Consider the following 24,591-nt stretch of genomic DNA (forward strand, 5'->3'; position numbering starts at 1 on the left):
ACACATTTCACGTGGGGAAAACTCACTGTCCTATATTAAAAAACATGTCTCAAAAATGTACAAACAGCATGAAAATAAATTATTTACATGGCCACTAGAGAAGAAACCGTAAAAGAGAGACAAAAACACCATTCAAAATTCATGAAGAGACATTTAAAAAAAAATGATTTGTTTTTTTTTTTACTTGGAATAGCTGCAATGATTTGAAATGTGGCTGTAAACTGTTAAAAATATCTGTGAACATAGAACATCCATGATCCCATCTGGATGAGTTTGGTTGTTCAGTGCTGACTAATCATGAGTAAACTTGAGTAAGATCATTTCAGACGCTGATCACAACTGTCTGTTGAGTCACCATGAGGTCATCTGAGTATTCAGTCAAACTACCTTGAGCAGAGGTCAGCTTTGTTTATGAGTCATGTTTGCACTTATTGTAAAATACTAAATAAATCAACAACGTGTGACTCATAAAAGAAATAATTTAATGTCAATATGTTAACCAAACCCCTCACTCATTTTGGTGCTAAAATCATATTAATGTAAAGTAGCATAATTATTGCTGGTATATTTCATTACAAAAGCAGTTTACCTAATATTGATGTTACCTTTCAAATATTAGTGGGCAATTTCTGTTTTATAAAAGCAAGCATTAAAAAACCCCACATAGCTGATGTAAAATTAGTGTAAAGCACGACCTCTTGTGGTTATTTCTGAAAATGCCTCCCCAAATTCAATTTTGCATATTTCCTAAGTCATTATTGCGATAATTTGTTTGTTTTTCTCGTCAAACATTTTAAAACTGAGAAGCTGGGCCATATGTTTACACTGTATGAGAGAGAATCATGTGAAATGCCTGTGTTTTGATTGTGCTTTTCTACCTGTTCCTTCAAAAGCGACACCACCACACAAGCCAAGGCTGATGCCAAGGACTTCTGGGTGAACATGCCAAACCTGATATCTCATTTGAAGAAAGTGTCAGAGCAGAAACCACAGGCAACATATTACAATGTGGACATGTTGAAGTATCAGGTAAGCTCTGCCCTCTGGAAGACAAACGGAACATAAGATATTCCTTTATTAGTCCTACAATGGGGAAATTTGTAATCCGAGCGGAGAAAGAAAGGACACTATCACTGAATTGGCTGTTTGGCACAGCAGTTTTAAGTTACGTTTAAATTTGTGTTTGTGTGTGTTTGTAGGTATCAGTGCAAGGTCTCCAATCCACTCCTCTCAATCTGGCTGTGAGCTGGAGGTGTGAGCCCACCAGCACGGACCTGAGGATAGACTACAAATACAACGGAGAGGCCATGACAACGGCAATGGCCCTTAACAATGTCCAGTTCCTCGTCCCTGTCGATGGAGGGGTCTCAAAACTACAGGCTGTGTTACCTCCTGCTGCATGGTAGAGTCTTCACTTTGTTATCGCATTAAGGCCAATAGAATCATTTAGTGTATAATGTAATATATAAACAGGATGATATGGTAAACAGGGAGGTTAGATGTATAAAAAAGAGAATTCCAGGGAGGGATGGCTTACTTAAATTTGGTTATGCTGACTTTACACTGTGGGATTGTTTATATTATATTATAGTATAAACCCATGTTGATAATAAAGTGCTTGGCTTTAGTTGGTCTCATAGTCTTTAGAAGCTTTATGAATGTGAAGCTTGATAACAAGTGTACATGGGCTTGATTCCTTCTCTGCCTTCCTATGATCATGACAGGAACGCAGAGCAACAAAGAATCCTATGGAAGATTCCTGATATCTCACAGAAATCTGAAAACGGAGGTACGTACAATAGGATAATATTAGTAATGCTGATATACTTGAAGGACTGTAGGTGATGAAGGAGTCCCGCTTTGACTCTTATATCAAATCAGACATAATCCTAAACTTAGATCAAGTTAAGGCCATTTCCTCGACATCTTTCCATCTTAATGAATTTTACTGTCACCCAGATTGCATCAGTTCAAAGTCTTTGTTAGTTTTTGGTGTGCACATGGGAGGGTTTTGCTCCAAAAGACACTCTATTAAAGATTAGTAGACTAGCCCAGTAAAATGTCTGTGTGAATGTTGGTATTGATGTACAAAATGTCCAACAATTGAAAAGAATGACACCACAGATAAGAACCAGCAGCTGGAAAAAAATCTTCTAGATGAAAAGGAAAAGTACTGACAGCTTTGACAGATCTTACAAGAGTTGCAACAGAGTTTCTGCAGGCATGCGGAGCTAGACAGCGTTAAACACTGAGAGAGAATCTGCCCCAAGAGCCATGAATGCAGCTAAGCAAGTTATGAAAGAAAGTGTAGTGCGTTAGCCTTGTAGGATAAGAACAAGGCCTTATCATCACTTGTCTTGTTCATCTATACCGCAGGATGGCAGCTCCCCCTGAAGTAACCCATTCTTCTTCTTTCTGACGGTGGTGGTACAATTACCTCCACAATCCTCCTGATATGCTGTTTTACAACTCTATTCAGTGCAACATCTCACTGCATTGTGCCTGTGTTTTATTGTGCTTATTCTCCAAAGAAAGAAACATTCCAATACATAAAATGCAACATTTATGCCATAGCTCTGTTGAACAAAGATAAACAACAGTTGATTTTTGCATCTGAGATGACAAACTGAGGTCATATGGCTTACTTAGATTATTTGGCATGTTTCATTTAACATAAAGCAGAAAGTCTCCGGGACGTACCTGCTCTCCATGAGAAGAACAGAAAACTAGATTATGTATTCTCTCCGAGATAGAAAACCCAATCAATCCTCAATGCTTCTGAATATAGCAGGGATAAAGATAAATGACCATCTCATAATGTAATTAACTTTTTCAAATGTAGTGAGCTGCTATCTGCATTTCTAATTGGTTGACTCAGGACTGATGTATCTTTATCTGGTTTCTGTTCAAAATAGTTCCCAAAGATATTCACATTTACATTTTTTTAACCTGTTTCCTTCTGCACATCATTGTCTATTAAATGTTAGTGATGAAGTCTTCCTTCATTGTGTTTCTAAATGCAAACTCTTCCTTAAGGTGTGGGATCGTTGTTGGCACGCTTCCAGCTAACAGAGGGACCCAGTAAACCGGCTCCACTGGCAGTGCAGTTCACCAGTGAGGGCAGCACCCTGTCAGGCTGCGACATTGAACTGGCTGGGCCAGGATACCGCTTCTCTCTTGTCAAGAAGCGGTTTGCTGCAGGTCAGTTCAACATTTTAAACACATCATTTTCCACTACTGCCAATTTCTGCCATTGTTTCCCCCAAGGATCAAACCTTTTTAAAAACCTGTACTGATGTTTTTAAATTGTTTTATTTTCATATTTCATATGTCCATATGCAAAGCTAATTTATATTTAATATAAGTAAGGAATACGGTCAGATAACTTTTTCTTGTTGATTTTTAGGTATGTTTTTATTTATATTTATTTATAATTAGAGATCTTTTACTTATATAGTTGCTACTATATTTATGATTTGTGAGTATACCGTATATTTCTAGTATAATGTTTGCAATAATTGTAATAACTTTGTTGGGACAAAAAAATCATTTAATTGACTGGAGTGGTGATCTGATTGAAAGTCAGCCAACAACAATACTGAATGAGATGATTCAGTTCTTGCTTATTAATGATGGATTACTTTGAGTTCGTACACATCAACTACTTTTTAGCTGGTCTCATGCTCCGTGCAGCTAAAGAAAAGTATTTTTTTTCATCATTAACAACCAATCTGAGCTGTAGTAATTGAGACCTAACCAAAGCGTTTTGTTGTTCACTTTCAGGAAAATACCTTGCAGACAACTAACCGATGCTACTGAGATCAGCACTGTTGAACAAAACAATCCCAGTGAACTGAGGTTGACACCGAGGACAGGGGACAGACCGGACAGACCTCCATCAACCTTTTATGAACCCACAAGACAGGTCCGCAGCCTACCCAGCAGTATTGTATAACTTACATATAGCATCGTGGAACTGTTTTAGGTCATGTAATTATTGTATTTGTATTCATTTCATAACATCTGTATTGCTGCAGTTCAGACAACTGGGTTCTTTCTTCCTCTGAAGTCTGTGCCTCTGTCTCCATCCTCCTCTGGTCAATGTGTGGTGGTGTTTTTTAAAGTTTCACTGCAGCTGCCTGACCAGCCAGGTTCAGCCAGATAGTGTGCCGGTCCGGATGACGTGTTGTTTGTTGTCCCCAGTCTAAATAAAGGTGGCTGTAAAAAATATCCTTAAATAAGATCTTTGCAGTCAGAGACAGACCTCAACCTTTGACACATCCAAAGTTGGAATAGTTAGAGTTGAACCCAGGACTATACTAATCAAGTTGTGAGCCTTTAGCACATAAAAAAAATCCCTTCCCTCTAAAATAATCCTCGTGTCAGGGCTTCTCTGGATTTCTGTCCTCACTTTCTCGCCATGAACGCAGACGTTTGTGTGGCTTCTGCCAGCAAGTAAACTTATTATCTGATGCAGTTTGACACGCGCTGTCACAAGATGTTATGTCATGTTTTGTGTTAGCGTGCAATCAAAATAAAACACAATATATGGCAATTACAAGCAGGCTTTAAGGTAAAAGATTTCCATGCATCACCTACTGGTACTACAGGGTCACATGACTTTGGATCACATCTATGTATTTCTTTTTAGGATAAATGCACTGATCAGTCACTCAAACTGTTATTTTATTTCTCTGAAATCTACAGACGTGGGGAGGTTTTTAGCAGGTAGGCAGCTGCAATGATAAATCGATGTACTGGTTGCAAGATAAGAAAAATATGTTTTCCCGTAAGAACAAAAGAAATGTACAAAGTGTCATTTTAAATCAATAATATATATCTTACAGTAAAGGGCGTTTGGTGTTTTCCTCGTATTGTCAAATAGCCTTTCTGTTGTTCGCAGGACAGCAGTGTTAGACTCCAGATTACATGACAGCATTCTATTTTTATTTATTGATGACGATGATTTGTTGTATAAAACATGTGATTCTGTATATGAATAGAATTTGAATGGTATCACAAAACTCAGAACCCTTAAAGGTATAAATATTTGAATTCTCTTTTTTTTCTTTTGTTATCTGTGTAGTTGGGTAACCTGTGTACAGTATAAGGTATAATTTTTGAATTTATTTCAGATATAATTTTTTAACTCAAGTGCAACAGAAGATTTGAGCTATATATGGGTCGGGGTGGGTAATTTAAAGAAAAAGAGAAATATCTTCCTGGATGCTGTGTTATGCTTTGTGAAAGCAGTGTTAATGTAGAGTTAGTTCAACCATGGGGCGAGGTTCACACTTAAAAGTAGTTTGACATTTTGGAAAATACACTACTTTCTTTCTAGGAGTTAGATGAGAGGATGGATACCACTCATGTTTGTAGGTTAAACATTATGCTATAGTAAGGAGACAGTTAGCTTAGCATGAAGACTAGAAACCGTATGATACAATTAGCCTGTCTCTGTCTAAAAGTGAACAGATCCACCTAATGGCACCTCTAATCAACACAAATAAATATGTTATACCTGATTTGTTTAATTCGTACAAAAATCAGAGCATAAAAATGACAAGTTGTGGTTTTGATGAGATATTTTATGCTAAGGTAAGCTTCATAAAACAGAAAACATGAGAGTGGTATAAGTCTTCTCATCTAACTCTTGAAAAGAAAGCAAATATTCCAAATTGTCGAACTATTCGTTTAAATAAAGATAAGACAATGACCACAAAATCAGTTTTCCTCAACAGCAGTGATGAAGTTTGGTGACTATGGTACCAATACTGGAACAGGATTTGTTTACCTGGACCAGCTGGTGTTTTTTCATTCAAACACTCTAGTATCGATCCAATGTTCTCAGTTCCTACATCTACCCATTCAGTTATTCCTGAACTTCTTCCATATGTCACCACAAGCTTCTCACTATTCTCTTACCTGTCTCCATTCACCTCAGCGGTACCTGAATCCCCCCAAGCAGAAAATGATATCATGAGCACATCACCAATCATCCAACCAGCGCTTAAATCCATGGCTTTATTTTGCATAATTGTAACGGTCTCTGTGAGATGACATGAGTTGAATGAGGTTGTGGAGCGAGGTTAAGTTGACCAAAATGCTTTTTTTTTTTTTTTTTTTTTGTATTTTATGTGTGTGTATCCCGACAGTCAGTCCTCTGTTAAGGAGAATAAGCTGAATATTTTTAAAACTGATTAAAAAAGAAGAAACGTTATATTGTTTAATGTGAAAAACACTGTGCTGATGACGTCGAACTTCCTGAATGCTCTGACACTCAACATGAAGAACAAAAAGTGTGTGTGAAGTGTAGCCGAAGCTCTCCGTACTGTACTGTATGTCGACATTCTGCTAAATGCAACCAATCATAGTCCTTTCAGAGCTGTCACAGAAGCATATTAAACTGGGTTCAGATTAAGATGCAACATGCCTCACATCAATACTCGTATGCATTGATAGTAGAGTAGCTACTTGGGCAACATTCTTTTAAAATGTGTGGTTATTTGGCCAGTGAAAAAAATCTGATCTTGGCTGTGTAGTTCAAATGAAATTCTTGTTTTTGACCAGACTTTTCTGGTGCAGACTCAGTCTAAAAGAAAATATGGATTACCGTGAGGTTGCATTTTATTCGTTAATGTGAAGTGATGATGATTGGTGCCATTTAGCTCCCACATCCATTTGGTAACATTTGCCGTCAGTCATGTCAGTGTTTCATCTAGTTGACTGGATGAATCGATGTGCCTGACAGGAAGTTGTTACCTTCTGGGTGAATCTTGAAGCGATCAGTGCAACAGTCACTACAGCATTATCTACAGAGGCCTGCCATACACTTATCCCATCATGCAACTGTTTTAAATTACCACTACACTACAGGTTACAGACATGTCTCTCAGCTTGAAAGGCAAAACAAAACCTGATTTCAGTCTGTTAGTTGCCAGACTACTCTTTGCATCTTTTAATATAAAAATTAAACAAAAATTTCCAGATCCTCATCTTCGTGGTGAATTTGTCCTGCAGTAATTCATTATTGCATGCAGAGCATGCAGTAAAAAGTGGGGCATCTCATGATGATAGATAGTACTGAAATGACATGTTGTACTGAGTGTCACTTACCTGTATTAATGTTGAGAAGAGCAGGGAGTGTGTTTGTGTGCTGTAAGCCAGAATGCTTTTGGTTCTGTACCGTTAACCTCAAACACATGTGCAAGCTCTTTGTACAGTATAACAATGCTAAGATGAACTGAGAAACTTAGTTTGCTTCTTTCCAAAACCAATAAAAGTTATAACTGGATGTCTGTGTTTGCAGTTTAGTTTTGTGTGAATTAGAACAGTCACATCAACAAAAGACAGGTTCACAATGTTTGATGTCTGTTCACAAAACAGTCAGGTGATCGTTTGACTGACACATCTGCTGCAATCTTTCCTCCTGTTTATACTGGCCATTAGAAGATCCCTTCATAATGCACTTTCATTGTAAGTGATGGGGGACAAACTCATCAGTCCAATGTTTATATGGTCACCTATTATTTAAGACAGACTGAAAAAAATGTAAATCTATCCTTTATGTTTTCATGTAATTGTGTTTTATCCTGCTGACACCAGGTTTTGCACAAATTAAACATTTTTCATAATGATGATTGTGATTTTAAAAAGACCTCACAGCTCACAAAAGGTAGGCCCTGTGCAAGAACATTTATTTGACAAAAATAGTGAAATGATAGAATACAGCTCAGGTTTCCCTATAAATATATGTAAGCAGACATGAAAATTTTACAAGCGTGCAGCCCTGTGGGAACTTGCTACATACAGAACATAGTAAGCTCAGGCAAAGGATGTATGTCCTCTCACAGAATTGTAATATATGATAGAAGAGCTACATCCCACACCTTTAAATCAAATCCCTGAGTGAATTTACCTCCAGTTAGTTTTGCTTAATTGATTATAATTAAATATATTTTTATGGACGCACACATCTTCCAGCTCAGGTTCAGAAACATGTTCATAGATAAACCAGTGGTTCACATTTACATCTACAGTCATGGCAAGTTACAATAAAAACACAAAAATATTTAAAGCAAAAAAAAATAGCAGTGAGGGATATGACCATTACAGTGCACACAGTGATCATACTGTCTTAAAGCGTTCTGATTCAGATTTGGTTTCTAATTAGGCAAAATGGGAGGAAACAGAGTCATTTTGGTCATTTGGAGAATTAATGGATAAAAGAGAGGTGTTATTCTCAACAGAGGAAGGTGAGGTCACTCTTCCTGCAGCCCACCTGGCAGCACACGGTGGTCAGTATGTTATTCATGTCTCGTCTGGTCAATCCGGAGCCCAAGTTGCTTCTACCGCTGCTCAGACTCTCCAAACTGCTCTGTTCCCCTGTGGGCAGCCCTGGAACCAGAAAACACACTTGACACTAAAGAAGACCTATGACATAAATAACACTTGTGACATTGTTCTAATTTAGTCCAAAAAGTTTACACACAATCTCTGCAAATGTCAGGGTTTTTTTGTGGAATCACTTTGACTGTGTGTTTGTAGAAAGCAGTTCAGTAGTGATATGGACTATTAGTGTAGGTATTAGTTTGAGGTCCATGTTCCCATTAATTAAGGAAACTGTAAATGACTGCAGATTAACTCTGTGATATTTGTCTTCTACAGTGTCATTGGCACAGCTGATAGGCTAACTGGGTGTGTTTGTGTGTGTGTGTGTGCGCATGTGTGCGTGTGTGTGTGTGTGTGACAGAGAGAGAGAGAGAGACTGAAGAACACTTTAATCATGATATGTGGGCTTCTCTGGCCTAATAAGATAGAGCAGCAGACAACATGTCCCTGTGCGAGGGCACCTGTCTGCCTGCACACCCACTGCAGATACTGAGGTAATAGTATATACATTGAGCATGGACAATCACAGCATTTGGTTGAATTATGCCTGTCTCCTTGTGTTTAGTGAAGAAATATGTGTAAACACTGAGGACACAGTAGTGAAAAGCTGCCACATGGACATGTGGTTGGAAGAATATTTTTTGGGGAAAAAAATCTTAATAACTTCATAAAAATAAGACATTTGATGTGTTACAATAGTAAAAGAACAGGTTTAAATAATAAAATTAAGGATGGTTGAATTCCATTCTGCTGCATCAGTTTCAGTACATGCTGGCTCATGGTTTAACTGTCATGGCTTACTAGGACACTTAAATATAACAGAGTATTGTTGGCATAACACCTGTGCTTTCATCAGAAAATCTGTTGTGAAAAGGCAAATCAGATATAAATAGGATCAAGTCTTAAAATAGGTAATCTCTTGCAGAAAATTGAGGAAGCACACAAAAGAGTATGATGCACAGAGGACTGGAAGTGCAGGATAAAATCATTTTAACTTCAATAGACTCTTTGTAACTATAGAGACATTACACAACAGACCAGGTGTCTTTACATCAATTTCAGACTTCACTATCAGCTACTTGAGTTTTATTTTTCACAGAAGGTTTCACTGAATCATAATGCAAGAAAGACCAAATAAAACACAAAATAATTTTCTAAGTGTGCATTACATTAACCCAAAAAAAGCAAAGAAAAATAGGTCACTTATTACTGATGAGTCTTTCTTTTATACACATTCACATTCTACAAATCATTCTACAAAAGCCTGAAAATAAAATTGTCTAACTAAATATCTTAAAGGAAAAAAACTCAATTTCTGACAACATACAGCATGTTTCTTGTTTTGAGAATAAAAAAAAGAGATGTCTCACCATCCATGTCTGATTCAGTGAGGAATCTCCTCCAGCGTGAGCCTCCACAGGTGTAGACGACAGCCCTCAGGAACTCTCGACCGCAGAGCTTGACTGCGTTCACCTCTGCTGATCTCACCTGATCCACACACACTGCTGCACACAACAGCAGAGGCAACACGACCAGAGCACGCATGCTGGACATCTGACTGTCTATACAGGCTTTTAAATCTCGTTGTTGATCTGTTTTGTTCGCTTTTCCAAACCCACCACAGCTGCTGGGTGTTATCTAGTCAACTCTTTGGGTCTTCTCTCTTGAGTCAAATCTTTTGGAGTCTGCAGCATAGTGGACTTCCCTTCATTATATACCATCCACCTTTCAGTTCATCAATGTTAAGTACCTCTCCACCTCCCTCCAACTGGCTCTTAGCCCATCCCAATCACGCACAACATGAAGACACATAATGCCTCTTGACAGTCAAATCATTTTATGTTTCCGGTCTCCCCCCATGACCATTTTTAGCCATCTAAGGAAGAGTGACAGCCATCATCCTTTTACAGCCCTCGACTAACAATCACATTAGATGAGGGAAGCCTTCTCAAACTCCTTGTGATTATCTGATTTAAGGCTGTGATTGCACTGACCTTGGCTGCATGGCTAATTGAGTGATGCAAAGTGATTCCCCATGCAGTCAAACAGATGTTTCATCTGTTTACAGCACTTTGATAGCCTGGCTGTCTTCTGCTTTACAGCAGTTTGGGCCATATGAGAGGAAAAAAGTCAATGTTGACAGTCCATCATCCAGGTCATTATTGTGCTGCTGATGGTGTAATGTGATACTCAAAATGACATTTCAGTTTGATCATTAACGGTGGAGGTCCTACTTACGATGCCTATGAAATGTTTTGTTGAACATGATGTGTTCCTATGGTAGTAGAAAACATGAACCAGTGTTGTTGTTTGGTAAAATAGAACATGGAAATATTTACTGTTTAATATAACTACTTTTTTCACTTTTGAGAAAAAATATTAATACTTGCTTTCATGTGCTTTTTACCCATTTAAAGGGTTATTGCAACATTTGATCTACTATTTCTACTTTTATTTAGCCCAAATTTAAATGTAAAAGGTAATAATTCACTGACTCTTTGAATCAAATGGCCATAATAGTAGCTGCATCATGTTCTACTAAATCAACAACAATCATATAGATACAAAATAAACATAAATGTTTTTGCATGAAAGTTTATTCTTGACCTTGGAGTAGTTTGACAAAGCTTTAAACCAAATCAGACAGTATTTATCAGCAGAAGTCCTAAAAATATTGGGGGTTGGATCATAGCAGCTACTAACCTTACAGTCAACTGGGTGAGGAATACCATTTTATGGGGGTGAAATGTATGGGAATAAGCTAGTAAGGAGATCTTTATTTGAGATTCTTTTGTCAAACAAAATAAATGTCTTCCTCCAGCTGACAGAGGCCTTTTCATTTAAGCTGGTTGTGCTGGCTGGCTAACATGTTACCAATCAATAAATCAATAAATCAGTTTCTGGAGAAAATCCCTGCAGCTTCTACAGTCTTGTGTAAAGCCTTGAAAGAAGAGTGGAGGCTACCATAGCTGCATGGTAAAGCAAATTTTGGGAATGGCACCATGCCATATGAATATTCAATGTAGAGTGTGTCGTAGACTTGTTTTCCTCTCAGGCTACATACAGGATAACCTGCCTTACAGTGAAGGATGTTAGGGCTGTATGCAGCCTAAATAGAAGAATGCAGACAAGACTCTGCGTACAGTTAAAAATACAAGAACTGAATGTAAATGAAAGATAAGGCAGTAAAGGACAATGATATTTAAATGTGTTCTTTGGTAAATATGTAAACATAAACATCTGTCAAGGAAACTAAAAGTGACTTAAATAGCAAGTCATCTTTAACTTATTATTTTTACGATGGTCAGTTTTATCATAACGTGTTTTTTTCTAAATGATTTAGACCTCACTGTTTCCTCCCCAACTCTGAAAACAAATCAAAACCTTTTCTAATGTATAATAGAGTACATTTAAAGTGCAGGATATATTTTTTTTCATACTGCATTTTCCAGAGACCTTAGGTTGAGACTGTGCTAGTAGAAATTTGAAATGTGATGTTTGGAGATAGAATCTGTCCTAATGGCATTGTTCGTATCTCAAGGAGACAATCAGTCGCCCATTTCTCTGGGAACTTATCTTACAACAAGAGCCACTAGACAAATGGATGAAACAGGCACAAACCCAAATGGCTTGGGAATACATTAATGTGTGTGTGTGTGTGTGTGTGGGCTTGTGTGTGTCTTTAGGGTATCCTCCACAATGTCATCAAGAAAGAAAAGAGCAAGAGAGACACGTTGAGCTCAGCTGTGTTTGTCATGTGAGTTGGCCATCAGGTGTCTGCATGGCATTGACTGACTGAGGGAATAATGGTTTAAAACTGTTGGCATAAAATGCTATAAAGCCAGCAAAAGTGCATTTACACAGACTGCAGCACAGTATAATGTCAACAAACGGTAAAGATTAAATGTGACAGTATAGTACGTTCAATAAAAACTCATCAATTGTACCATGACAGCCTATCAAATATTTGGATTTTATGTGTTTTGTTGTAACAATGATAATAATAAACTGAATATTTTACAGCACTTTGTTTTTAAAAACAAAGTTACAAAGACTTCTTTTAATATTATTGTGACCAAATATTACACCTGTGCCTTAGCTTTACTTTATTGCACTCTCTCACACTGATGTCTCCAGCTAGTAGGCATCATTAGTCCATCATTGACTCTGTAGCAAACAGCAGATGTGCTATCTTCATGCTAAGGGCAGTGAGAAGCACAAATGTTCAAACTACAGTACACTGGGCTACAAATCACTGACACATATTCTTTTAACAATTTAAGATTTTGTATAGAAGCATGTACAGTGTTTTCTGTGAGTGTACCTGCTGGATGAGGAGCTTGTGTTGTTAATGAGGCCTTCATCGTACACACCTGGATCCTGGAGGAGCAATACAGGGCAGCAGAAAAGTGTAATACATGTCAGAGTTAAAATTACCAAAACAAAAAACCTAAAAATATGTTAAAGTTTAAAATATGTTTTAAACTATATTTGAATGTTAAATGCTCAATTAGTTATTTAAAACATGTGTACTAAATGTTTAATTCCTTATGGGTACAGTACTAGTCAAAATGACACACATTTCCATTCTTTGACTGGTATTGTATATTCACACATAATTACTGGAGAGTATTACTTTAGACAAAAAATACAAATTTAAATTAAATTAATACAGATGTGATATTGATACAGTATCTACATAAAAAATAAAAAAGACAAAGCAAAATGTCTTAACATATCTAAAAATACATTCTCAATGGATAAACTGTGAAACCATGATTTCATGCCATTACTTTTTTTTGAATTTCACATAACATCTAAGTAAATACATTAAGTAAATATGCGTGACACTGTGAGGAGGTGAAGTGATGCAAGTGCTAAATGACTCATTTAAGAGGTTTTCAGGCTATTGAACATTTCACCTCTTTTCCCCTCTGTTGGTTCTGCCTTTCCTTTTTACTGTAAACACATCCTGTTTTTAGCTCGACTCAGTTCATATCCAGAATTTACAGAGCATGACTCAACACAGTTACTGCGCCATGGGAGGTGATGCCTATTAAGTGCAGCAGCAGGTCCAGAACAGGCACATTTTTTTATGCAGACATGTAAACATTTTGAAAATCTGTGAGTTTCCCCTTGAATTTCCCATTACTTTGGAAAACAACATTTCTCTGGCCAAGGAGAGCTTGTAGTCTAGATAGCATTAAATATGAAATGCCCAAATTCAGCACCCTACTTATGTAGGGATCAGTGATAAAATTGTGGCTCATTTCCCCCATTCATAAGAGGGATACAACTCAGTCATCTGTGTCAGCAGTTGTGTAGGTAAATCATTCAGTAGTACTCTAAATAAAAGAACATTAGATTTCCTTGATAAACACTCCTTCCTGAGTAAAAGTCAAATTGGCTCCCACCCAAAACACTGAACTACTGACCATGTATGTAACCTTCACATTTCAATTAACAAAAAAATTATTATGATTATTGTCTCATTTTCTCAAACAAGTTTACTCTAAGTGGTGGTTTCATGATACAGTCTAGTCATCAACTAAATGGCTCTTTTAAGCAAAACTCACCTTCTGAGTTGTGCATTAAAACAGTCTTCTTTTGAAGTTATGATGACTCATTCTTATATAACATTACAACTATATCAGCCAGCAGTGCTATTGAGAATAGCTACCATTAAAATCTGTGTGTAATATAAACAGATGGGATTGGAATTAGATCGTTTTTGTGAAGCCATTTCATTCATCCAAAATGTTTGTGCTTTGTTGCAGTGACTTTATAGCTTTATGCAATGTATTTGTTATGAGAATAGCAACCCTTAGGTTTAACATTATTCAATCAGTTTTAATTATACAAATATATTGTAATGCTATTCATTTTTAATGAATTGTTTGCCCTTGAAAATGGTCTAGTAGCCTGCAACCTACTACCTTTTTTTTTTTAAATACAGTACCAGTCAAAGGTTTGGACATACTTTCTCATTGATGTGAATGGGAAGGTGTGTCCAAACTTTTGACTGGTACTGTATATATAAATATCATTTCAAATATGAAATAGCCATTCTTCTGATAATCATTCACTGCACTGATCCACTCAATTATATGCAATCTTGGTTTTCATAGCACCCTCAATCTTACTATAGTGCACGATGTGGCTGTTTCATGACTTAATCCAAGTTGTTAGATTGTGTAGAAGTGCATTATATTGAATGTTTTGCCTAATATATTGCACACTCCATTCACATACATGAGGTGTAAACTATTAGGAAAATGTTTCAACATTACGCACTCCATTAGAAGAAGATGATGAAGAAGAAAAAGGAGAAATCCCTGCAGTTGCTCCTCCAGGCCAGCAGGCGGCGATATAAACTGAAGACCATTCAGCTCATGGTGTAGGGGGGAGTTTCCATGTGTTTTTGCAACCTGTCAATTTAGCAGAAATGTCACTTTTTGCTCATTTACTGCGATAAACTACTCGGAAGAATCAGACGTTTGTGTCACCAGCATTAAGGTGAGTTGTTTTCTTTTCTTACTTGTTAAATGTAGTGTTGCTTTGCAGAGTGCTAACAGGAAGCTAACTAACCTGTCCATCAGGAAAGGATTTGTTAAGAAGCATCTCTGAACTGCTACTACTGCTGACAATATGAACGTCTGTCATTGACATCTAATGTTACATTTTCACACAACACTGCTATAAATCCACTGCGTTTATTTAATGCATCTGTGGTTAATTCATGAATGATATTTGAGTTGTGTTGTTACGACCTTGACTTAACCTGTCTACTAACTCACTTGCATGCAGCGACTATATTTTATTCCTTTAAATTAGAAAACCTGGCATTTACTCTGCATTTGTCTCAGTTAAGTAAATGCATTTGCTGTATTTGTCTCAGTTAAGTAAATGCATTTGCTGTATTTGTCTCAGTTAAGCACCACGTAATGAAAATAGTCCTGCATTTGAAAGTATACTTAACTACAGAAGTTAAATCAGTAAAATATTTTGTTACAAAGTAGGTTATAAAACCACATTTTTATGCAGACTAATATTATTTATAATACTGAATTATGCTACTGATTGTGTTATTACTGTTGTGAGAAATAAAATAAGAAAGCACTTTAAAAGTAAAGAGTTTAATGCTATACATGCAAGAGTCACGAATAGGCTACTTAACTACTTTTAGATATACCAGACTTGAAATGATTACTAAATTAATCTATTAGTAAATTGACAGAAAGTGTAATTCATCATTTTGGTAAATTTTCAAGCAAAAAAAGTTAACGGTAGACCCCTTCCGACTTCTCAAATGTGAGTGTGTGCCACTTATTGTTTATTATGATCAACTAATTAACCTCATAAATCAAAAGTATCTCACATTTGTATCTGACTTGGTTACATTTTACCACTGACTTGTCTCATGTGTTCTCTGAAACAGATCCACCATGGAGCCTGTAATGCATCAGGTTTGGCAGAAAGTCTTCCAGCGCCTCCACAGAACCTCAGTTCTTTCCAGGAGGAGCCACTCAGGCTGTGCTGAGCATGCCACTGTTCCTGCTTCCACTCAATCCAGACAGATCAAACCCACACTGCTGGTGTCCCGCCTGTACCAGCCCTCGAACCTGCGAGATGTTGGACCAGAAAGTCGCTTGCAAGGGGAGATGACCTGTAAGAGTCAGAGACTCATGCAGCAGGCTGGACTCATCCATCCCTCCAATCCAGGTTGCTACTACTACCTTCCTGCCACTGTTCGCTCCATGGAGAAGCTGGTGAGATTAAAATATATATATATATTTATCCACCAGGTTAACTTGAGTCATCTGATTGTATTAACACCTCAGACATATTGTATGATAAAAAGTGTCAACTCTCTGAGAGTTTTTTGTAAAAGCAGCATGGATCAACATGGATCAAAATTACAAATGATGAAGCAGCAGGTTTAGCTGAGTTATTTAAAATTTACTAGCTTCTGTTTGTAATCAATAGGTGAGAGTAATTGACCAAGAGATGCAGGGGATCGGTGGGCAGAAACTGGACATGCCCAGTTTGTGCTCAGCTGATCTCTGGAAAACTAGCGACCGCTGGGACCTGATGGGAAAGGAGCTGTTCCGCCTGAAAGACCGGCATGGTGCTGACTACTGCTTAGGTCCCACACATGAGGAAGCAGTGACGACTCTAATCGCTCATCAGACCACCCTCTCCTACAGACAGCTCCCTCTGCTTCTCTACCAGGTAAGCATTACCTGGTTTTACAGTGTACTTTCTAATAACAAGCTGCAGTTTTCCATCATGCTTTCTCTTGTTCGAAACAGATCACTCGCAAATTCAGAGATGAGCCGAAGCCAAAGTTGGGGCTTCTTCGAGGAAGGGAGTTTTACATGAAGGACATGTACTCCTTTGATGTGAGCGAGGAAGCTGCTTACCAGACCTATGAATCTGTGTGTCAAGCATACACCAGACTCTTTGCCCGCCTGGGACTGCGTTGTGTTCAGGTGCAGGCAGACACGGGAAACATCGGCGGTACACTCTCCCATGAGTTCCAGCTGCCGGCAGACATCGGCGAGGACAGGCTTCTGGTCTGTGGTAACTGCTCCTTCTCTGCCAATGTAGAGACCATGTCATCGGACAGAACTGACTGCCCACAGTGCAAAACTGGCACGCTGGTAGAATCTAAGGGCATAGAGGTCGGCCACACCTTTTACCTGGGTAAAAAATACTCTCACATTTTCAATGCCACCTTCACCAATGCCCAAAACAAGCCTAACATTGCTGAGATGGGCTGCTTTGGTCTTGGGGTAACTCGCATTCTTGCCGCAGCTATTGAGGTGATGTCAACAGAAGAAGCTATCCGCTGGCCGGGCCTTCTCGCCCCTTACCAGGTTTGTGTTTTACTTCCAAAGAAAGGCAGTAAGGTGGATGAAGCAGCAGGTTTAGCTGAAGAGCTCGTTCACACTTTGGGAGACACTCTGCCTCGTTTGAGAGGTGAAGTTGTTCTTGATGACCGTACCCAGATGACCGTTGGTAGGAGGCTGAAGGATGCCAGCAGACTGGGTTACCCTTATGTAATCGTAGTAGGGCAGAGTGCTCTAGAGGATACACCCAGATTTGAGGTGATCTGTCAGCAGACAGGTGAGACAATGTTTCTCAGTAAAGATGGACTCTTAGATCTTCTTGGAAGAGTGGAAACTGTATGAATACCAACTCTGAATTTAGAAATAAATGTTTTCATTTGATGTTTGTGTGCAAATTGTTTATGATGCAATCAGTAAGGTGATGGGAAAAGAAGATAAAAGCCTTGTATGTTTTGTCATTTCAGAAGTTCCTTTTTCGTTCTACATTGTGATGAAACCTATAATTTAAAAAGCTTTATAATGGACATTATGATCTTAAATAAAATTGTATTGCTGTGATGCAAAAGACAATTATGTATATATTTTTTGCTTCTTTTCATGTCCCCATGCAAATAAAGACATGAGCCCACAGAGGTGAAAATAAATGATTGCTGTTTTGTTATAATATGTATTTGCATCTATAACACAGCTATTATGAATCAGCTCAATGCTCGTATTTTATAAATGGTTAAAATGCAACCATGTCATGAAAGTCAGGGAACAGCAAAAAGTAAGAAGACCATTTTCAGTAGAGGAAAAACTGTTAAGTAACAGTATAAAAAAAACAACAGTAAATACTCAATAATAAGATGATGTATCTTTATTGATTATATTATCTTCTTTGGGAGAAATTCAAATTGACACAGCAATACAGTGGAGAAAAAATAGCATAAGGGTTAATGTGATAAAATACTATATATATATTCTGTAAACAATATCTGTGTAAATAAGTCTGTAATATATATGTGCAGTGTGAAGAAGTTCCTTGTATACATGTGTGCATGGATTTACATAGTAAAGACAGCATCAGTCTTTTTTAGTGGGAGTGAGAGGTACTGGGAGCTGTGGTTTTGTGCAGGCTGATGTAGTCAACTGAATCTCTTCAGATTTTGGACTGTTGATATAATAAGACATTTGAAAATGGTGAGCTCTAAGAAATTATATTGGGCATATTTTCGTTTTAAAATTAATATTGAAGAAGTCCATAAGGTTAGTTTAGCTTATTTTCACACACTGAGTGTATTAGGAAGCACAATGAAATAAATAAATAGCCTCCTCTACAATTGTACAGTGATGTTGAGGTTCCACATTGGCCAGAGATGGGCAACTTCGATGATAGAGAGGGCCACAAATATTGTATCCCCACCAACACATTCTAAAAAGCCCAATTTCAAAATTGTTGTCCTGACATTTTATTCAACTAAGGCACATGTAGATGTTTGTTAACAGGACTTGAGGGTAGTAGTTAATGCTCTCAGCTGACGGACGCGGAACCAATGTGTCAGTCCCCTATTTCCTTACGGAACATTTATTCTGTAGCACAACCCATGCACATGTTAATACTGTAAACAAGGTAGCTGGGCGACTTCAACATTTAGTGTCACTGTTGGTGGTAGTAATTAAATCTCAGAAACTATTGACTAATAAATAAAACATCGTTTGATATAAATACTGTTGATTTAAAAAAAAAATGGCGTCCACTGCGGTGCACAGTGACAGCGACGATGATATGGATGCGTTCATGGACAAATTCAAGACACAGAGATATAAAAAGGGCTTCAACGAAGAAACCTGGGAAGAGGTAACAATCAGTGTGTTGTATTGTATTTCAGTGAGCCGTCATTACCTCATTTTCCGTGTTGTTTTTAGCTAGCTAGCAAACAAGTGACGTAATAGGAGTAGTCATTAAGTCAAATCTGCTTTGTCTCATCCAGGAGTTCAATAAAGTGCCCATGTTTATGAAAAGTGCCCCCGAGGAGATTGACCCACGAGAGTACCCAGAGCTGGCTTGTCTCCAGTCCATCATCCACGATGAGGACAGGTCTCCAGAAGGTATGTGGCAGCAGCACATACTGTAGAAGTTCATTTAGTCTTCTTTGGGAAAAACAAGGCAGTATGAAACGAAACAGGTGTCATAACATGATGTAAATGTGAGAAACAGGCAATAGAAAAATACTCTGTTGCCAGTCATAATAAGCAGAAATTCCTGAGATTATATACATGGCGTGCAATGTTCCTTTGATTTACATAGTAAGGAGAGCATCAGTCTTTTTTAGTGGGAGTGGGAGATACTGTGAGCTGTGGTGTTGTGCACTTGATGCTTCAAGTTTCCACATCAAACTTGTGTAAGTTGAATGTTGGACCAGGATTGGTTTCTAGACTATTTGTGATGTAACATATCATGCTCCTCAGTCCACCACTTACATCAGATTTTCATTAGGCGAAGAGAAACGTTCCACTTTTAGCAAATAAATGTGAAATATGCCTTCTTGTGTCAAACTCTGCTCATACATCATTCAGTATAATGAATATGAAACATCCAACTGTAGGAACAAGAAGCACATTTTTGAGAGGAGGTGTACTTTAAGTAAAAGTATCAATATCACACTGCAAAAATACTTCATCACCAGTAATCATCCTGTGTTTAAAATCTAACTGAAGTAAAAGTATTCCCAGCTAAATTGACTTTAAAGTACTAAAGGAAATGTGCTCGCTCTGCGACTTAACAGTGTTTGCCTTATTTCTCTACAGAGCAAGCACAGAGCCTGAAAGATGAGGGGAATGCATTTTTCAAAGAGAAGAACTACGAAAAGGCCATCCTGGCTTACACAGTAGGTTTGAAGAAGAAATGTGGTGACCAGGACCTTGACACTGTTCTTCTGACCAACCGAGCCGCAGCACACTTCCATCTGGGTAGAGATGTCTTCTTTAAATGCCATGAAGATGTGTTTATGACTTTGTTTTTGGACATAACATACAACTAGCACCAGCAAACATCTACATCTGTGTCTTGACCATTTTCATTTTAATATGTGAGTAATCTTGGTCTTCTGTCTCACAGGTAACATGCGCTCTGCATTGAATGATGCTGTAGCTGCAAAGAAGATCAAACCAGACCACATAAAAGCCCTGATCAGAGGTGTGTAATACAGTCATACATGTTCTTCACCTGTAATAGTCCTTCTTGTAATGCAGTAACATTGATAGTAAGAAGTTACAGTTTATTACATTAACAGAAAAGATCAAAGGATATTATCATAATAAGAAACTGTGTATAATGTGCAATAAAATATGTCAAAACGATTTTCACCTGTAACCCTAACCCTAACCCATTTCACCTGTAACACCACCTTGTCCCATCAACAAAATGGGAGCATGAGTTAAACACAACCACCAAACGTAGACAATTAAATCTCAAGAACAAGTAGCTGACAAAATATTAGTTGGGTGTTCATAAGAGGATCTTTAGACTGCTAATGGCAATAACTGTAATGAAATATTGTGTGTATGTTTGTGCAGGTGCTCAGTGTTGCATAGAGCTGCGTAACTATGCAGAGGCCACACGATGGTGTGATGAGGGGCTTAAAGCTCATCCTACAGACAAGAAGCTGCAGGAGCTGAGAGCAGCAGCTGATAAACACAAGGTACATTTTTTATTGTAGTACCATAGTTTAAATGATTTTAGGGTGTTGTCTGCATTGAATATAGATTTGTACGCATTACACTGAATGACTCTGATAATGTTCTAATTCATAAAAATGGCCTGGCTCATTTTTTTTGTATCTTAGAGAGCAGCAGACAGAGATGCCAGGAAGGCCAAGGCCAAAGAGAAAAAGTTGCATGGTGAGAAAGAAGTTCTTTTGGCTGCTATTAAGGTAAGCATCCTCTTTTACACTGAGAGAAACATGAAGCTTTAAATAAATTAAATGGCTGCATTGTTTCTTAATATCTGAAACTGATTCTGTGAAACAATGCAGTAATTAAAACATGTAAAACTTCCTTTGTGCAGTAATTAAATGCATGTTGTTTGCTTAACACAGGAGCGAGGCATCAAGCTGTTCCAGTCTGCAAAGCGCCCTCAGCGTGGTTCAGACAGTGAGGATGAGGAGGAACGGTCCTCAGCAGCGATCGCAGAGCTGAGCCTGGATGGCCTCAGCTCTCAGGAGGCGACGGGGGCTCAGGTCTTCCTGGACGAGCAGGGCTCCCTTAACTGGCCTGTTTTCTTCCTTTACCCTGAGCATCAACAGAGTGACTTCATCTCGGCTTTCTCTGAGAGTAACTGGTAAACTCCTATTTTTGTCTCTGGCTAAAGTCCTGTGTCATGAATGTTTGTATATTTCTGTACTTCCTGTACTGTACACGCAGCTAATTGGAGAAATTAATCGTAGTTCAGCAGTGGTTTTTTTATATATGTGTAGAACTAGCATGGATTTTTTCAGTGGCAATAACACTTCAAATGTCCTGAACTTAAAAAGACCTAACAGACAGGTTTCCAGTTTGTTAGACTAGTCCTGGACTAAAGCCAGGATCCTGTGAAAATATCTGTTGAGAAATCAACTGGAAAATGGGCCCAGTGTGTTTATCTTTTCATTTTATTTCTTAGAAATGTGATGCAATTCCCTTCTGAGACATGAACTTTATAGATGCAAGAAATGTTTTTTGTTCTACAACATTCTATACTGTTAAAATACAGGTTAAAAAAATAAATCCACCTCAAAAACAAACATGTAATGTGACCAGGACAGCCCATGTGTCAATTGAGGGTACTCCATGCTCACATCTTAAGCTTTTCATCTGCAAAATCATAAAAGCATCTTGTAATTTCTCTTTCTGTATCAGTTTCATAGACCACCTGGCTGTCATGTTTGGAGAAGAGCTTCCACCTTGGGACGCGGACAGAAAATATCACCCACAAAATTTACAGGTTTGTGTGCTTTGCCTAAATGTTATTGGTTATTGAAGTAAAAATATCAGGAACTATTCAAGACATTAATGGTGAACTGAATGATTAATATACTATCTATCTCTTCATTAGATTTTTTTCCATTCTTCTTACTATCTGTGTAATGCTACATAGTTATAAATGGTCAAGAGTGTAAATGTTGAATGAGTATTAGTTTTTATTCCCAAAAACATCAGCATTATTAAATGACTGTAACAGTAAAATCAGTGGTTTATAATCTCTAATTAACCTAATTTACCCACTTATAACCTGTTTTGTAGCTGTTCTTTGAAGATGTGGCGAAAGAGGCACTCTACCAAGTTGACCCAGAGATGACACTTTTGAAAGTGTTACAGCATAAAAGGTACATCCATTAACTTAAAGTTTGATTTCCATAAAGTGGATCTCATTTTGATCTATCTTTTAATTGAATGAAGTTGCCAGGAAACCAGGAAAGGGTTATGCAGGCAATCACAGTCCTAGTTTCTGTATATCTGCATAGAGCTGCCTTTTGTGTGAATGTAAGAGTTTGCATGAGAAAGAAGATTGTCAGAAAGACAAATAGCGAAGAGCTCGAATGTGTCTGAATTGTTAACCTCATACAGTACTGTGCACTAAAAGTAAAGAGATTTTTCCAAAGTATTGCCATGAACAGTTTTCATTCATAATTAACATCATACAGAGTTCAGTAAACATAAGAAACCTAAATTGAAATCAATATTTGGGGCAACCACACTTTGCCTTTAAAACACCAGCAATTCTCCTCAATACACAGATGCAGTTTTTCAAGGTCTCAATGATGGGGAGACTGTGAGGGGGCCGTAGTATCTGCTGTAGACTCTTTGTTCTTCTTATGACTCGGATAGTTCTTTATGGTTGTATTTCAGGGGTTATTGTAGTGCTGCAGAATATATTTGGGACTGATCAGACATTAGAAATGAGAATCTGACTTAACTTTTGCACAGTACTCTACATGGCCATGAAACCTCTCCAGGAGAAATCTAGGAGGAAATCAGGTTTTCTATAATCCCATAACACCAGTTACAGAGAGTTTCTTGTTCACATGACATAAAGAAATCATCTTACTGAGGAAAACCAACTATAATCTACATATTAAGGCACAAGGTGTAGCCAGAAGATGTATCATTTTCAAGTGCCTGAAACTTGTTTAGATTTTGAGTATATAAAATAAAACAAAAAAACTTAACAGGCAATGGTAGACGTTATTTGCTCACACAACTTGGCAGCCCTTTTTTGCCTCTGAGTGTCTGCAGTGCCTTAACACCCTTTCTATTACTCAGGCCAGTCTTGTGTGTTTAATGACATGTTAGTGCAACCAATCTTAACTCTTGGCGCAATACAAATAAAGATTGATTGAATAGACACATATCCTAATGAACAATGCAAGTTATTTAATAAAAACATTTTTTACCTTCACCTTTGTTGTTGTGTAGTCAAGCAACAGGGAAACAGATTTGAAAGGACTTGTTACATGTCACCTTCTTGGCAAGTGGCCATGGTGTAACTGGGTATATGTATGTGGAAGATGTGTTGCATCTCAAATATCACATCATTTTCCGTAATGTCATCCAACACGATTGTAAAATGTATTTGTGAGAGAATTTTATCTTGGAACAAACTATAGCTTAACTACAAACTATATCACAAAATCTTTTACTTACGCATAACTTCCTCGAAACTCACACTGAGTCACTGTCTTCTCTGTTCTGTTGACAGGTATTTCGTCAAGGCAGGTACTCCCAGTTTCATCGTTTTGGTAAAAGACTCGTCATTCTACAAGCAGTTTTTAACAGGAAAGAAAATACTTGGATTGTAAAAACATTGAGCTTCAATTCTTGGACTTCATTCATTCACAAAATTCTCTTCAATGCCAAATGACTGACTTTATTCTTGAAAAAGATGCCACAGCAAACATGTATATCCACAATGCCCAAATATCAATACAAATGAATATAAAACAAATATGAGAGGAAAACACACCAATTGTGCTCTTTCTGTTTCTTTTTGTATAAGTGTGTAGATAGAAAACAACGTAAAGAAAATGTATTTCAAAGTACTTAATTACTACATTAGTAAAGATGAATTAAACAGAGAAGAACAAACTGGGTAACAGGTATACACAAATGAGTTAAGTTTAAAAATTGCCTTCATACAATCTTCAGGTAGATCACTCATACAGAAATCAAGGCTTGGTTACCTACTGACTTCATCCTTCAGATTTAAAAGATCTGTTGGTTTACCATAAAATTATCTATTATTCTTCAATTAATTAAAGCACGTTCGACCAAAAACTGAAACCACCGAGATGTGAAACCAAGAGGTTGTAAATAAGTGAGGAAGTTTCAT

The 24,591-nt window shown here is 37.6% G+C and overlaps 4 protein-coding genes across 9 annotated transcripts in view; 3 read left to right on the forward strand and 1 right to left on the reverse strand.

Annotated features, from left to right (window-relative positions):
- The window catches only part of sgip1a (SH3GL interacting endocytic adaptor 1a), a 59,655-nt gene extending 52,361 nt beyond the window's left edge, over positions 1 to 7,294 (forward strand). For 4 of the 5 annotated variants that reach the window (XM_053322608.1, XM_053322611.1, XM_053322610.1 and 1 more), the window contains 5 exons: positions 894 to 1,029; positions 1,200 to 1,402; positions 1,725 to 1,789; positions 3,037 to 3,201; positions 3,784 to 7,294. In XM_053322608.1, the coding sequence (XP_053178583.1) occupies positions 894 to 1,029; positions 1,200 to 1,402; positions 1,725 to 1,789; positions 3,037 to 3,201; positions 3,784 to 3,806 (592 nt within the window). In that variant the 3' untranslated portion in view covers positions 3,807 to 7,294. The remainder of the gene's footprint in view (positions 1 to 893; positions 1,030 to 1,199; positions 1,403 to 1,724; positions 1,790 to 3,036; positions 3,202 to 3,783) is intronic. The other variant, XR_008321608.1, reaches the window with a different exon arrangement.
- Positions 7,295 to 8,049: 755 nt separating this feature from the next.
- Positions 8,050 to 9,936, reverse strand: insl5a (insulin-like 5a). The gene is made up of 2 exons (XM_053322520.1): positions 9,762 to 9,936; positions 8,050 to 8,397 (listed from the first exon to the last, which is right to left on the reverse strand). Exons 1-2 carry the CDS (start codon positions 9,934 to 9,936, stop codon positions 8,243 to 8,245), a joined length of 330 nt encoding a protein of 109 aa, XP_053178495.1. The 3' UTR covers positions 8,050 to 8,242.
- A 4,859-nt stretch (positions 9,937 to 14,795) lies between these two features.
- pars2 (prolyl-tRNA synthetase 2, mitochondrial) lies at positions 14,796 to 17,715 on the forward strand. 2 transcript variants are annotated; one of them, XM_053322379.1, is made up of 4 exons: positions 14,796 to 14,907; positions 15,830 to 16,160; positions 16,378 to 16,623; positions 16,704 to 17,715. In XM_053322379.1, exons 2-4 carry the CDS (start codon positions 15,837 to 15,839, stop codon positions 17,583 to 17,585), a joined length of 1,452 nt encoding a protein of 483 aa, XP_053178354.1. In that variant the 5' UTR covers positions 14,796 to 14,907; positions 15,830 to 15,836; the 3' UTR covers positions 17,586 to 17,715. The 2 variants fall into 2 exon arrangements, with proteins under 2 accessions (XP_053178354.1, XP_053178353.1); XM_053322378.1 differs by lacking the exon at positions 14,796 to 14,907 and adding an exon at positions 15,681 to 15,702.
- A 1,111-nt stretch (positions 17,716 to 18,826) lies between these two features.
- On the forward strand, positions 18,827 to 24,242 carry ttc4 (tetratricopeptide repeat domain 4). Its single transcript, XM_053322195.1, has 10 exons — positions 18,827 to 19,083; positions 19,217 to 19,334; positions 20,034 to 20,195; positions 20,344 to 20,421; positions 20,802 to 20,926; positions 21,071 to 21,157; positions 21,323 to 21,564; positions 22,122 to 22,206; positions 22,506 to 22,588; positions 23,962 to 24,242. The coding sequence occupies exons 1-10, from the start codon at positions 18,973 to 18,975 to the stop codon at positions 24,059 to 24,061; spliced, it is 1,191 nt and encodes a 396-aa protein (XP_053178170.1). The 5' UTR covers positions 18,827 to 18,972; the 3' UTR covers positions 24,062 to 24,242.
- Positions 24,243 to 24,591: the final 349 nt, after the last annotated feature.

Source organism: Scomber japonicus, chromosome 7 (genome assembly GCF_027409825.1).
Source record: "Scomber japonicus isolate fScoJap1 chromosome 7, fScoJap1.pri, whole genome shotgun sequence".
Classification (NCBI taxonomy): Eukaryota; Metazoa; Chordata; class Actinopteri; order Scombriformes; family Scombridae; genus Scomber; species Scomber japonicus.

Excerpts from the sequence above, each read along its gene's own strand:
- insl5a (XM_053322520.1), bottom strand. The coding sequence starts at position 9,936 with ATGCGTGCTCTGGTCGTGTTGCCTCTGCTGTTGTGTGCAGCAGTGTGT. Across the intron at positions 8,398-9,761 it reads CACTGAATCAGACATGGATG|GGCTGCCCACAGGGGAACAG; the intron begins GTGAGACATCTC and ends TTCTGGTTCCAG.
- pars2 (XM_053322379.1), top strand. The coding sequence starts at position 15,837 with ATGGAGCCTGTAATGCATCAGGTTTGGCAGAAAGTCTTCCAGCGCCTC. Across the intron at positions 16,161-16,377 it reads TTCGCTCCATGGAGAAGCTG|GTGAGAGTAATTGACCAAGA; the intron begins GTGAGATTAAAA and ends TGTAATCAATAG. Across the intron at positions 16,624-16,703 it reads TCCCTCTGCTTCTCTACCAG|ATCACTCGCAAATTCAGAGA; the intron begins GTAAGCATTACC and ends TGTTCGAAACAG.
- ttc4 (XM_053322195.1), top strand. The coding sequence starts at position 18,973 with ATGGCGTCCACTGCGGTGCACAGTGACAGCGACGATGATATGGATGCG. Across the intron at positions 20,196-20,343 it reads CGCAGCACACTTCCATCTGG|GTAACATGCGCTCTGCATTG; the intron begins GTAGAGATGTCT and ends TCTGTCTCACAG. Across the intron at positions 22,207-22,505 it reads ATCACCCACAAAATTTACAG|CTGTTCTTTGAAGATGTGGC; the intron begins GTTTGTGTGCTT and ends CCTGTTTTGTAG.